The sequence below is a fragment of the Micropterus dolomieu genome, linkage group LG07 (assembly GCF_021292245.1).
Source record: "Micropterus dolomieu isolate WLL.071019.BEF.003 ecotype Adirondacks linkage group LG07, ASM2129224v1, whole genome shotgun sequence".
NCBI lineage: Eukaryota > Metazoa > Chordata > Actinopteri > Centrarchiformes > Centrarchidae > Micropterus > Micropterus dolomieu.
Window position 1 is genome coordinate 27,056,321 of NC_060156.1, and position 14,071 is coordinate 27,070,391.

Here is a 14,071-nt window from a genome sequence, read left to right on the forward strand (position 1 = left end):
CTAACTTTTAAGTAAGTTAAAACTGCACTTAAGATTTTTTTTACTCTGAAGTCACTTCTTAGCAGTGTTCTCATGAGTAATTGTGAGAAGCTTGATAAATACGGGCCCAGATCACATTTTCAAATTTATTCAGAAAACCATGAAATTCCAAAATTTTTGCCACTGTAGTTTGGTAGTAACTACTGGAATAAAGTTTATTATGAATTTATTTTAGCTTAGTTGCCATCTTATCGTATTATAGAGACTGGTCATGTTCCCACCTTTTGCTATTTGGGAGCAGGTAATGTGGGGGAGTTTTCAGTAGCCTAAATGTTGAGATTCAGTCTTTCAACCACAATTTGAGCACATTTTATGGCATGAATGTATTTTTCTATTTGTTGCTTTATGAAAATAATTTAGAACAATGTTTGGAACACTTGAGTGCGTCAAATAAATTAATCAGATTTCTGAAGCGACGAGAAGTTCGTCGAGAAGTGAGTTGGAACGACCACTTATTCAGTGCCTGAGGCTTTTTTTTTTATGTGGAAACGCAGACACACAGCCGAGTCTACGCTATCTCTTTATGTGAATGTGCTCATGTCTGGATTAGGAAACCCTGGTTTGACTTACTGACTTGATAACCAGCTTTGTGTGACAGTTTATCCTGATGGTAATTGTTAGGGTTAGTGAAACCAGATATAAAAGAAATCCTGATTATCTTGAACTTGCTTCATGGTACAGGCCCCAGGCCAGTAAAAGGGACAGGATCTAATTGACGTTTTACGGTTTACTGTTGTTGTTTCCGCACTCTGGAAATTACTAAAATGCCATTCTTTCCCACACTGTGCAAGATCCCTGGGTCTTAAAGCAACATTTTTAATCAGGCAGCAAAATACAGAATCACAGCTTCAGTTTGAAGATTCTGGGTTTAACATTAGTTTGCACATGTACATTGTTGAGTTTCCCTTCAGTGCACCCAGTTCTTCCTGTCTTACAAAGTTGCATTTTGTTATATTGTTTTGCATAATGCTGCAGTTTACATGGTTGCCCTCCAGCGGTACAGGAAGTTAAAAACAGACTGGGTCCATTTTATAGTTAGAAGCAACCTGGACAGTGAGAGACTTTCCAGACACAAACACCCATAGACTCCAGCCATGTCATCTAAATTCATGTTTAATGGTTCAAACTGCTGTGAAGAGTCCAGAGTTCAGAGTGTTAGTATAGTTTACTGATAAAAGTATTGTAGTACTGAGTGTTAGTGTATTTACATAAACAGTTACAGAGCGATAATGAGAGTGCTGTTTGTATGTCAGAGGCAGTGGTGAGACACCCCATGTCTGTAATTTAAAGTCACAATGAAGTTAACTGCTATAAGGACGTTTTCACAGAAGACATTTTGACATGACGATAATAACGAGGGATGGCTGAATTCCATTTTGTAGCTAGTTTCAGGATCCTGTAATTGCTGGCTTGCTGTCAAGACTTAAATGAGGCACTTGAATAAAACACATCCACTGTTAATGTTAATGTGTTAATGTTAGTAACACCTGTTCTTCCCCTAATATGACAAGTCAAAATATCTGCTGTGAAAAACACCTTTTTTAAATGAATTTCTTGTCTTTAATATGAATGATCATCATGGTTTCTTCCTGGCTGGACGGTTCTCAGAGCTCATTCGTATGGGTAAAGACCAGCCGGCTGCAGATAGGTAAAAGGATGGACAAAATGGCTGCTCTTATTCTTAATCTATGGTATGCAAGTGGATCACATCCCATATAAAGAATCTCTACCCCTCAGAGCAGCTGGACTGACATTTAACTGAGTTTAACATTTAACAACGAGGCCCACTTCGCTTCAACGTGCCACTGACAAAGAAAACTGTACTTAAGGCCTTTTCATACTTCTGCTTCAAGTCTATGCTGTGCCGTCATGAGCGTCAGTGTCTGCGTCGCTCTGCAGTTACACCGCCACAATGCTAGTTGGTAGTGGGGTTTCTATGTTCTACTATGTTGAGCTTCTTCTTCTTTGTTGGTGTGGGCTACAACAAACAATGGCGGATCATTTTGGAGCTTGAGCTGCTCGATGTTACCTTTAGTGAAATAACTCAAACACAGAAACCAGAGAAGGCGTTGGAGATGATGGTATGTACGAGCTTTGAACTGGTTGAGGGAGAAGACGATGGACAAGCCGGAAATGCTAAGGAGCCACACTTCTTGCGGCCTGCGTTGCCGTGCCACGTAGTTACGTTTTTAGGAAGGTGTGCTTCGCGCTAGAAGTATAAATTCGCCCTCCCACAGACGACATCTTGATGCAGGTCGACAAGTTCATTATATTCATGCCCCACATTATCGTCACTACTCTACCTCGATCACATCTTCTGTTAGCATCATCCATCTGATGTACGATAGATGTGGCTGGAGTGTGGCATTTACCGGTAGTTTCCTTTTTGGTGTGGAGACGGTCATTATCGTAGTTTCCCGGAAGTCCTCTAATGTATGCCGCCCATGCAAAGACAAGGCAAGTCTTGTAAATTGTTGGGAAAAAGTGCCAGGTTTGTATATTTACTAAGTGTTTGCCAATGATACTTGCTAAGCTTACAAATGTTGACACCCGAACAGTAAAATGTAGAAACTGATATTCCGTAGTGTTAAAGTACGGTCACATTGGTCTTCCGTTCAATTAAACTGCCCTGCACTCGGCCCCCGAAACGGGACGTGATGGCACAGATCTGACGCAAGTAATAAATACTGATCACAAACTGTAAGTCTGTAAGAGCGATGCTACAGTTCGTAGTGTGTTGTGCTAATCATGGTGATGACACCAAAATAACAACATCTGTACTTCTAAACAAGATGAACGATGGTGATCTCTGATCTGCCAGAGCCGGCGAGAGATCTCACTGAAACAGGAAACGCATGCTTAAATTTTTTATAGAAATGAATGAGGGACGGAGCAAATATTCGTTGGTCGGAAGTGTGACACCCCATCGCATCAATCAAACAAGCAGTGTGTCTTGGTAATAGTAAGTTAAAAAAACCTCTTTTACTTCCCCTAAAATGTCATACGACCTGATCAACCTCACCGAACTACAAAACAAAAGATTATCACTGATAGAAGTGATGAGCACAAGATCAGTTATAATAAATTCTAAAATGTTGGTGATTCATCAAGAGGCATTATTCACACACACGGAGTCTAGAGTGTGCCATTCAAAGTTTTCATTAAAAAAATGCTTTAAAAAAAACTTACTTCAACTCACTTTGTCAAATTATTTTTCTTATTCTGTCCTTAAATTATGAAATAATCATCCAAAACAATCCAAAATTTTAAAATGGAATTTCAAATTTTAAATATATTCCATGTCATTTATGGTTGTTTATTTTTTCCCTAGGTAACTGAGCAAACATTCGCTCCATGAGATGTACATTTTCAAGCTGACTCGTGCAGCTAGCTAATTAGTTATGTAGTCTCCAATTATTTCAGTGGCACACTCCACACTCTGTCTACAGTACTTACACTCAATGGCCACTTTAAGTACACCTGTACAATCCAATACAACTGTTCTGCCATAAAATCCACTTGTATGGTGCCTTTAATGTCCAGTTTTTCGTAGGTGTAATTCAATTATGTTTTTAAGCAGCAAGGTCGTAGTTTGTGGTGGAGGTGTTTTATTCTGCCCCCTACTCATGTATGTAAATAGGGAGGTCAAATAATTAACACCACCTCAATAAATGTAGAAGAACCACATTTAACTATGACTTCAGTAATAAACAAAGGACACAGCTCTCCGGCAAAGCTGTTGCATTGACTTGCAGTAGATTCTACAGGTGTACCTAATAAAGTGGCCACTGAGTGTATGACTTGTAATACGGACATTTGTTGCTTTGTTCTGGAGGCGCTGGATCCAACAATACTGAAGAAAGTATATAAACCCTCCCACTGTTGACGTCTTGCCGCCGCCGCTCCTGCTGCTGTTGGTCTTGATGCAGTTTTCCTTCTTCGGTAAAGAGTTCAGTAAAGTCAAGGTCATGGCTACAGACCTCTCATAGTCCAAAACTGTCCAAGAGTCCAAATGGCTTTCGTATTACTTAAATGTCCTCTGTCACGTCACCAAGATGTCATGACCAACATCCAGGATTATTAAAAGACTGTGACCACGGAGAGGAGCTGTGGAGCCAACATGGCCCCCACTGAAAATAAATGTGTTCCTCCCCAAAAAAGAAAAGGAAAAAAAAAAAAAAAAAAAAAAGAAGTCATGTACATACTGCATGGCTGTGTGTAGGTTTAGTACTACAGCTTTGAAGCTCCACCCCCATCTCTTCGTCTTTACTGAGTGCTTCAGGTGTACACGCGCACGCACACACACACACACACACACACACACACACACACACACACACACACACACACACACACTTGTGCAAAGAAAATATATCTAAAACTGGGGATGGAAATTGCTAAGATTTTTTTAACGCCAATGCCATTATCAATGCTTGTCAGTCTGATTCTTTATCCATTCCCTTAATGATTCTTGATCAATGTTGAAAAAAAAACATGTTTTCAGCTGCGCTCGTTTACTACATTCGTTAACCTTTTTCTTCAGTCATTATCCCTCCCTGTGCAGCTCGTGTGAAAGGGTTTTATTGAGCTAGCTGTAGCCTGTCTTCATTTAAAATGGATCAAATGAGAGAATATCCATCCATCCATCGTCAACCACTTATCCTGCGTACAGGGTTGCGGGGGGCTGGAGCCAATCCCAGCTGACATCGGGCGAAAGGCGTGGTACACCCTGGACAGGCCTCCAGTCCATCGCAGGGTATTGAGAATATTTCTTATGAATTTGTTTACATTTAGGTTTTTATAGTTAAACAAAAAAAATGTGTGTCAAATACATGGCATTCCTGGACTCTAAGTTCATGTTGATTAAAAAGAAGTTTCAGCAAATTGCTCATGTTTACTTACTAGAAATTATTATTGTACAGAAAAGCTAGCGCTGATGTCATTTTTCTTTTGTGAAATGATAACGCACTTTGGACCTTTCGACCTGTCCGCCATGACTTCTTCTTGATGCGACTTTCTAGCAGCGTAGTGCTTGAGTGTGATTGTTTTGAAGTGTGTTACTATCTGAAAAAACATGCAGGCATTGATAAAAATTGTTTGATAAACACCGAAGCATAACGATGCTGATGGATCGGACAATTTGGAACTGATTCTTGATCCCCATCCCTAACAAAAAACAGACTGACACATGAAGAGATGAACTACATTCAGCTAAAACAGCCTGCGATAGTGCAATATCTACACACACACACACACACACACACACACACACACACACACACACACACACAGTCAGATCTCAGTGGCGACTCTGGGGCTTTGTTGCTCCGCCATTCCTCGGTACATTCAGCATCTGATTCCATCTCTGGACAGAAAGACAGATAGACAGGAAGTGTCATGGCAGGCAGACATGATCTGACATACATTTTTTTTTTTTAACATTGTTACGGCTAGTAGACCCAAGTGCAGGACTAAGAGAGGGAGGAGCCTTAGCGGATGCAGAGTACGAGAGGCTCAGCAAAATTCACTTTTATTATCCCGACTAAATGTTCTTCTTCTTCTACAGTAGGCCTAATATAATTGTGTAAATGTGTTCATTATGTTGTTTTTTGTAGCCTACATTTTAACGGTTAACTTTAAAATGTAGGCTATTCAACTGTTTTGATCAGTAATGAAAGCCAGGTCCAGCACTACTTGTTGAGGTTGCTAAGTTTTGATTGGACAATGGCTGTTCATGTGAGGGGTTTAGCAAAGAAGAGGGTTTAGACAGTTGATATGACGGATCATATGTTTGCTAGTTTACACATGATGGTGTGCATTACTTTCTTTTTTGTATAACAGCCTGTTTTAGGTCTCTTTCGTTAAGTCACATGCTCTTAAGTTGTCTTCATATGTTACTCCAGTGCTGCAGATGAAACCATCTCTCTCCATGTTTTTGTAGTACTAGTGTAGAACTACTTACATTCAAATTTCCAATTAGACTTACATTAAGTTGATGTAACTGGCTGAACATTCAGTACAATTACTCATAAAGCCTCAAAACTACTGCTCAGAAACTGCTGTTTATGTGCATTTGGATGTGAATCGCACCTTGACCTTCCTGCCAAGTTTGTCCTTCCACTTCAGAGCAATGGAGCTATCAATCAGCAGCAACCTGCAACCACAAACAAACAGTGAGGTTTGTGAAGGGTTTCCTACAGCGTTTTATATTGCTGCTAATGTCAGAAGAAATTATTATAATGTTATGAAATATAATATTAAGCTTCAGGGAAACAAGTAGTGGTGCTACGTAAACACAGTAAGGTGACTGGTCAAACTGTCATCTAGCAAATACATGGATGAGGTGATGAGAAGTGTCAGGCTTTGATTCAGCTCAGCAGGTGATTGATTCACAGGAATTAAATCAGAACAGCATGTCACAATGTCAGGAAAAAAAGTTGGCCAAATAGCCCCATCAGTCACAATCAGATGCTTATGTGTCAGAAAAAAGTCTGTTAAAAAGTTAGTAGAGATTGCATCGAGTTGAAGTTTAAGCCGGACTTTTGTCTAACCAATGTCCTGGAGGAAACCCTGTTGTCAATAACATATTTGTTACAACTTCTGCTCCTCATACCTGGACGTCTCTTCGTTCTCGTAGCCCATAATGACGTACTCCTCCCCTTGAACAAGAGGAGGACACAGGCAGGAAGATGAGTAGTAGAGCGTCTGTGTCTCTTTGGGAATGTTGACCAGAGAAGACTTGAACACCTCCTTCACATCCACCACCGCTGTGGGCTCCAGGCCGCGATTCCTCACCTCCCTCACCCTCGCCCTGATCACTGAAGGAAGAAGTCGTCAGCATACAAGGGCACATTAGATTTGTTGAGACCTTAAGTTTCACTCTAGTTTCATTGTAGGCACATGGGGCTCAGTGGGTGGGGCAAATCAATGAATAAAACTAGTAAATACTTCCATTTTCTTCCAGTATAGTTCTCATTTAGCCTATTCGAAACCTTTGTGTCTTGAACATACTACTACTTTTGGTTGTATTTCTTATAAATCAGTCACTGTGATAAGACCATGGCCAAAGACTGGCCACTATCCTTGGTGCTGAAAAGACAGCTGGTTTTAAAGTCCAATTTGTATTTCTGCATTGAGTGTACGCTGTCATGAGCATTTATACTCATAGCCAAGAAGTATAAAGTGGCCTTAATGAGAGTGTTTGTGTAAGTCAAAGTCTGCAAGGATCGGATGATTGGATGCCTCCAGTTGTAGCCAATAGTGACCCACAAGGGCTGACAGAGCCAATAAAGAAAAACCAACACATCACTCTACAGGACATCCAGACGACCTAGAGGCAGAACTTTCACAAATAAGACTTGTTTCATTGGTCTCACTGGACGTAGTATTGGACTTCACTGCTCCATTATAAACCTCACGTTAGGGTTAGACCTCTGTAAATGACTAGGACCGAGTCAAACAACACTATTTCAGTCGTTCCAGCCATGATTTGTGTTGTTAGCTATAGGAGCAGAAGAGCTGTGAGTATCGCTGTCTGGAACTGGTGTGCTGCTCTGGGACCGCCTTGCACTCACTGCATGTGAGCTTCATGTTAGCTTAAATGTAGCCACAGTTAGTCGTTGTTTGCTTTATATCATGGTATTTATCAAGTTGGATTTATCCAGAATCGTTTACTCCACCTTTAACTCTTGCATCCTGCCTCAACTGCCAGTGACACCAGTAACCTGGAGCCCCTCCTGTCTCTCCTTGTTACTGTCTTTCCACTGTCGTATCTGCCATTTCCTGGATAATGGATATAACAATCCAGGATACCCAACAGCAGCAGTCCAAACCAGGTGAACCTTGATTTGCTAATGGAAATGTTCAAGTTCAAGCAGTGTGAGACTGTGAGGAAAGCACAGCAAAAGCTTCAGGAGTACCAGAGCAAAGGATTAACATAATGCACAAGAACAGATACAGCATCACAAATATGCCACTAAGGAACCAGAAGAGGTGGAAGCTGTAGAGGTGGAGGAGAAACCAGCACTACCAGTAATAGTGTGGTAGCAGGTTAGAGTCAACAGTAAAATCAGTAATTAGCAGTGAGAGTGCCAGCCATCAAATCATAAAGACCTCTGTGTTCAGCGCTCTGATCCCATGCTTCACTAAACTCTACCACTTGAATTATATCTGAATATTTTGAAAGTGAGGTCTTGTTTTTAGCGATGGCTGGAAAAAATTGGATTCTGTGGCCAAAGGCATTAGCGAGCTCCAGAAGTCCACACGGAAATTTCTGCTGGATTTGCCAAATCATGCATGTGTGCTGTAATCATCTGGAAAAGCCCTTCTGGTCTCTTAGCTTTTGTGTGTCTAATTTAATCTAAGCAACCCTAACTGCCTCGGCACAGAAATCTTTCCTTCTGCATCTTGGAGAAAAAGAGGTCAGAGAGAAAGAATCCACTGGGGATTTTTAACAACCTCACCGAGCAGCACAATTAAGGCTCGAAACAAGTAATGAGAATTCAGACTTACTGAACAGATCGGTGGTGATTGATATCTCACATGTAGCGTTGATAAGTGATAAGTGGCTGTCAAACATAATGCTCAGACACATTGTAACTTTCAAAAGTTTGATTTGGAAATGTAACAACCCACTGGAGACTTACAACCAGATTGAAGCAAGTGGTGTCACAAATGGCACCCCTTCTTCTAAGAAATATATATTCTGTATGTGGTGTTTCAACTTTTGTGTTTGCCTTACATGTTTGTCTTATTATAACAAACATTAATGTAATATAAAACCATGAACACTTCTACTATCTCCTGAGGTATAACCAACTGTTGATTCTCAGTGGGATTAGTAGGAATGGAATCAATATTTAGAAGTATTCAATATCCAGCTCAATAATTATATTATTAAGGTTAGCCAATCAGAGGCAGGACTCGCCGCAAAGCTAGTGTCCGTCAAATGAAAGTTGTCAACTCTGGCAGGAAAAAACAAACAAACCAAAAAAACAAAAAACACGTCTATCTGCAGTCTCGAATGCCAACTTCCTGGATAAACGAATTTATTTTAACCCACTAGTGTTTTCCTAACGCTAACCAAGCTGTGACAGTTAAGAGGCTGTGCATGAAATAACATAGGAAATGAATAGGTGTCATTTTTAACCCATGTTGTGCATTAGAAGAGGTAAAGCATAGCTTTTACGATAACTGATCAATTCTCATCAATATTTCAGCAGGTTCTACTATACACAACAATGGCACATCGAGAAATAAGTCACATATGACTCACCGTAATTGTAGTTGTTCTTCCTGTATGTTTTCAAGACCATTTTGACTGTCTCACATTTACAGCGATCTACACACACACACACACACACACACACACACACACACACACAGTGGGTGATCATAAATTTTAAAAGAAAAACAGACTGTCAGAATCTGCGTTCAGGTTCTCAATTTGTCATATTGTGTGCATGTTAACTCAATACGTTTTGTTAAGATTATTGGTTGTGTAAGGTTCAAAAATACATTACTATATCTATTAAATTATTATTTTTAATTATGTTTTAATTACCTTATAACACTGACATGCAGTGTCCAAATTAGTTTGTCTTCTAGGACCAACATTCACAAGTTTCACAGTCATCGACCTGCATTTACAAGTCAAAAACTGGTAAATACAGTAACTCAGATATTGTTTTTAGTTTTTGTACGGATTACCCAAAAGAGATACAGCGTCTTTATTGGTGAGCTTTAGAGGTGTTGGTAGGTAGATTATGTTACAACTCGACAGAGCAAGGCCCCTGTTCCAGTCTTTATGCTAAGCTAAAGTCTTCATTCTTTTCATGGTATAGAACTTGATGGAAAGCAAATGACATGTTTATCCCAAAATGTTAAACTATTCAGTCCTCTAAAAGGCCAAGCCCTTCCGAGGTGAGCAGACAGGTTACCTCCATTTGGTCCTCTGCAGTGGAGGTTGTTGGGTTCCATTGAAAGGTCTGGACTAGATTCTGTCAGAGGATAAAACCCATAAAAGATCAGCTTAGACACAACATGCTCTGTTCTGATGCACATCAGCATGTTGGTTTCCAGAAGCAGATGTCACAGACTGGTTTTATTCACCCAAATGCTATTGTAAAGATGTGTCCAACCTGAACAACCTAATATCTAATCAACCAGCTAACACAACAAGCCAGCTGCTAGGAAACAGCTTGGGCAGAGAGAAAGTGAAAGGTCATCCTCACCTGGGTTACACCTGGTTGGGTCCGGGTATGGATCTAGAGACACACAGAGATGTACAGTTCGTTATGAAATGAAAGCAAACACTTTTTCTTGTGTCTTTATTATACACAATACGAAAAGGGTTATTCAGAAAAATTAAGTATAGTAACATCAGAAATTGTGTACAGATAACTCGTCAAGTCCTGCTATAGCGCCCCCTAGAGGCTGCAGAGTTTATTACAGCCAGAATATAAAGGTTTTGGACAGAACAAACAACAGGCTGATGATTTAGCCTTTTCCTAAGACTTTGAAGCGAGTTGCTGCCCCTGGTGTAGGAGTTGAAGTATGTTGGGATCTTGGTTGGAACACAAGATCTACCAGTGACTTGGCATGCCTTCATGGGAAATGCAGAGCTCGCTCTCGCTCTCTCTCTTACATATCCCACCTGGCCTAGGAATATCTAGCCAGATAAGCAGCCAAAAATGGATGGCTTGTCATTAAAACCTAACAGATCATCCTCTGAGAAGCAGGACAATTAAGAACTACCAATGGGACTGTTGATCCATTCACTGTCTCTAAAGAACAGCAATCAATGCACTTTCATTGCAAACATAACCGAAAGACACATGTTCTTTTCACAATGTCCATGTTTGCTTATTGATCGTCTTCTGACTTTGATTTTGTCCCTGTTTTGGTTTACTGACATTTCCAATAGATTATCATATTTAAACCTTTAGTCGGTGTGTTACTGGAAGGTCACATGGATGGGCCCAAAAATAATTCTGTCCCTCAACTTTTCCACTTCCCAGGCTTCAATGCTACATTATGCTTGTTGTTCTTTCTTGAATGAAAAGCCTGATAAAAGGTTAGAGTGCCAAATTGTAACAACTTCATAAACTGACTGTGACACAAACTCTAGGAGTGTGGCTTTTCCTCTAGCGGCACCATGACTTTGAAATTTTTAGATATTTAGTAACCAGCCGGTCAGACTTTGACATTGTCCAATGCTTTGGTTTATGTCCAAATACCTGCTAAACTAATCACATTCCCACCAGCTCCAGCTAAACTTTGAGTTTAGTGCTAATAAGCAAGGTAAAGGTAAAGATACATAGTTCGTTTGTCCATGCCTCCTAAAACACCACAAGCGTTAACTACTTTACAAAACTCACGTGAACTAAGTCACATGACATTAAACACGTGGTTAATATTGTGAAACGGTTGCAGTTGAATGCTAACATTAGCAATTAGTTCAAAGCATCACTGTGCTAAGTATAGCCTCTCAGAGCTGCTACACTGAGTCTTGTTTACTTCTTACCTATCTTTAGCTGCAAAGGTGACTTTGACTGGGTTTGATTGTTTCTTTTCTGTGCAGAGTGTCTTTGAATGCAACATCAAGTGAGCAATGAATGGAGACAAACAGGCACACTGCGGCTGCTTTAGATTTCTGTTTCTGAACAGCAACTTTCAGATTGGAGTGCCACAGAAAAATCACTGGAATAACTTGAGCGATCCACCCCGCCTGAACCTCAGCAAGTCAACAAATCACACAGAGGGAAAATCCCAAAACCCAGCTGAGCCGAGCCGGGCCAGGGCAGCTCAGAGATACGTGGGTGTATCGTTATGGAGGTCAAGGGGATTGAGATGAGTTTTTTCCCCTTCCATGGCCTGTTTAAAGAAGCAGAGGACAGTGAGGGTTTTATTGAGTGTAAAATGAGCGGGCCGCCTGTATCAAGGAGCTCTTTGAGAAAGTCAGTGGGAGTGAAGTTGGAGGGGAAATGACTCATGCTATCTGTTCGAGAGGGAGCAGAAACAAACTACAAACATGATAGAAAACACAGATAGGGTTCAGCTAAGCAGGGAAAACTGCTTCCTGATGGTCCATGGTTTTCAGTGAAGAGAGTGAAATTCCCTAATTCAGAAGCAGCCTCCACATTAAGACTTTTACAGGCGTAAATTACATTTATAACCATAAAGACTGATAGATATACCCCATTAGTCTGATATCAACGTCTAAGAGGGTTTGTGTGCTGTTCTGTTGTCTTTCAATGAACTTGTACTTTAATGGGTCTTATTTAAGTTTTTATATTTCACTTTTCAATAAGAATGTTGTTTTATGTTTGGTGAAGATTGGTCTTATCACCATCAGGTAAAAAGAGTGAAAGTATTATATGTTATTGTTGGCAGTGATATCAGAATCTTAATATATCGGAATAATGTAAAAAAGTAAGTAATGTAATTAATCTATTTTAGTCATAAACAGAAACTTTGTTGAAAGCACTAAATTGCCTTGTTGTTGAAAAGTGCTATACACATAGAAACTTGCCTAAAACCCCAAACTTCAGGGAAATACCACACAAAAAATCCTGTACAAACCTAAAATGATGTCTTAACCTCAACAGCCAAGGTTCAAATTTGATTATTGTGCTTGGAAACAGTACAACACCACAAGCTCCATTTAGTGGCCTTTCTAAATAGAGCTTGTGGAGAGAGAAAATTTTCTCAACTACTGTTTCCGAACACAGAAATCAATTCTGAGCCTCAACCAACATTAATTGTTGGACTGTAACGGAACAAAAACTCATGGTTTGCTTTTGTCTGTCATTTCCTTTTTCTGTATTTATTTTGTCTTTGGCTTTTTGTCATCTTGACTATTGTCTTGACACACAATCACAAGACAAATACTCATAATTGGTGACAACAGCAGCAACAAAGAAGGTGCTGTAAAAAACAGTCAACATGTTTAAACTAGGGCAGGGCAAGTTAATGTGTAAACGCATCAATTAATCAAGGCAGACAATTATTTTATCTCACGTTAACGCATTTTTTATTATTATTATTCTGAAAGTCCGTAGCTTAGTGGCTCTGAATACACATACAGTCAAACCATGGGTCACAGGAGGGGCGGGAGGTTGATCAGCCGGCAAATCACCCACCCAAATAAGCAGTGGAGGGAGGCTTCGGCAGACTATGCTTGATGCAGTGTGTGGGAGAAGTAGATAAACAAAAGCAAGACAAGCGATCAAATGTCATAGTGAAGTGGACAGCTACACACACACACACACACACACACACACACACAAAAAAGGTAATGATACCAGATCCCTCTGCCTTGACGATGGCCTCAGGTGAGATGCAAACTCCACGGTCGTACAGCGGCATGTCGCTGCAGGCCAGGCTGTCGGGCCAGCTGTGGTTGTAACGCTTCATCACCGGCTCACAGCCGTACTTCGCACGCTCGCACACCGCCTTACAGGGTTTGATGGGCTCATGCTGGAAGTCAATGGTGCAGATGGGAGCATACATGGCACACAGAAAGAAGAGCAAATCCGGACTGCAGCCAGTACCTGAACAGATACAGACAGGTGTGTTACAAGGAGAGTTTCTCTCAGCAACCAGTGAGAATATCTTTGGATCATTTGTGTATTTGTGGTGATCTGAATCCACTGTGAGACACAAATATGTCCCTGAGCAAGACACTTAACCCCTAGTTGCTCCAGAAGCGTGCGACATAACTGACACAATTAGCAATTGTAAATCGCTTTGGATAAAAGAGTCAGCTAAATGTAAATATCATTTTAGGTTAAGTCAGTTAAAGTTCTTAAGTTCAACTGAAAGTTTTGTGTAAGGAAATATAAACAATATTAACTATACTTTAGCAATAGTACTCTGCATATTGCTCCCTTTTAAACCGTTTTTGGACATATTTGGGGAAAAACTATCAAAAACTGTAATAGCAACATTTTCTCTTTTTGGTTAAGGGTCGTTTTATTTGAACTCACATTGTTCCCCCCCCCCCCCCCCCCCCCCCCCCCCCCCCCCCCCC

The 14,071-nt window shown here is 40.4% G+C and overlaps 1 protein-coding gene across 1 annotated transcript in view; it reads right to left on the reverse strand.

The window, feature by feature from the left end:
- Nucleotides 1–1,134: 1,134 nt before the first annotated feature.
- Nucleotides 1,135–14,071, reverse strand: part of frzb (frizzled related protein) — a 30,895-nt gene continuing 17,958 nt past the window's right edge. The window contains exons 2-8 of the mRNA XM_046054577.1: nt 13,344–13,592; nt 10,272–10,304; nt 9,978–10,037; nt 9,314–9,379; nt 6,653–6,857; nt 6,130–6,193; nt 1,135–5,404 (exon numbers count right to left, since the gene is read on the reverse strand). Of these exons, the coding sequence (XP_045910533.1) occupies nt 5,339–5,404; nt 6,130–6,193; nt 6,653–6,857; nt 9,314–9,379; nt 9,978–10,037; nt 10,272–10,304; nt 13,344–13,592 (743 nt within the window). The 3' untranslated portion in view covers nt 1,135–5,338. The remainder of the gene's footprint in view (nt 5,405–6,129; nt 6,194–6,652; nt 6,858–9,313; nt 9,380–9,977; nt 10,038–10,271; nt 10,305–13,343; nt 13,593–14,071) is intronic.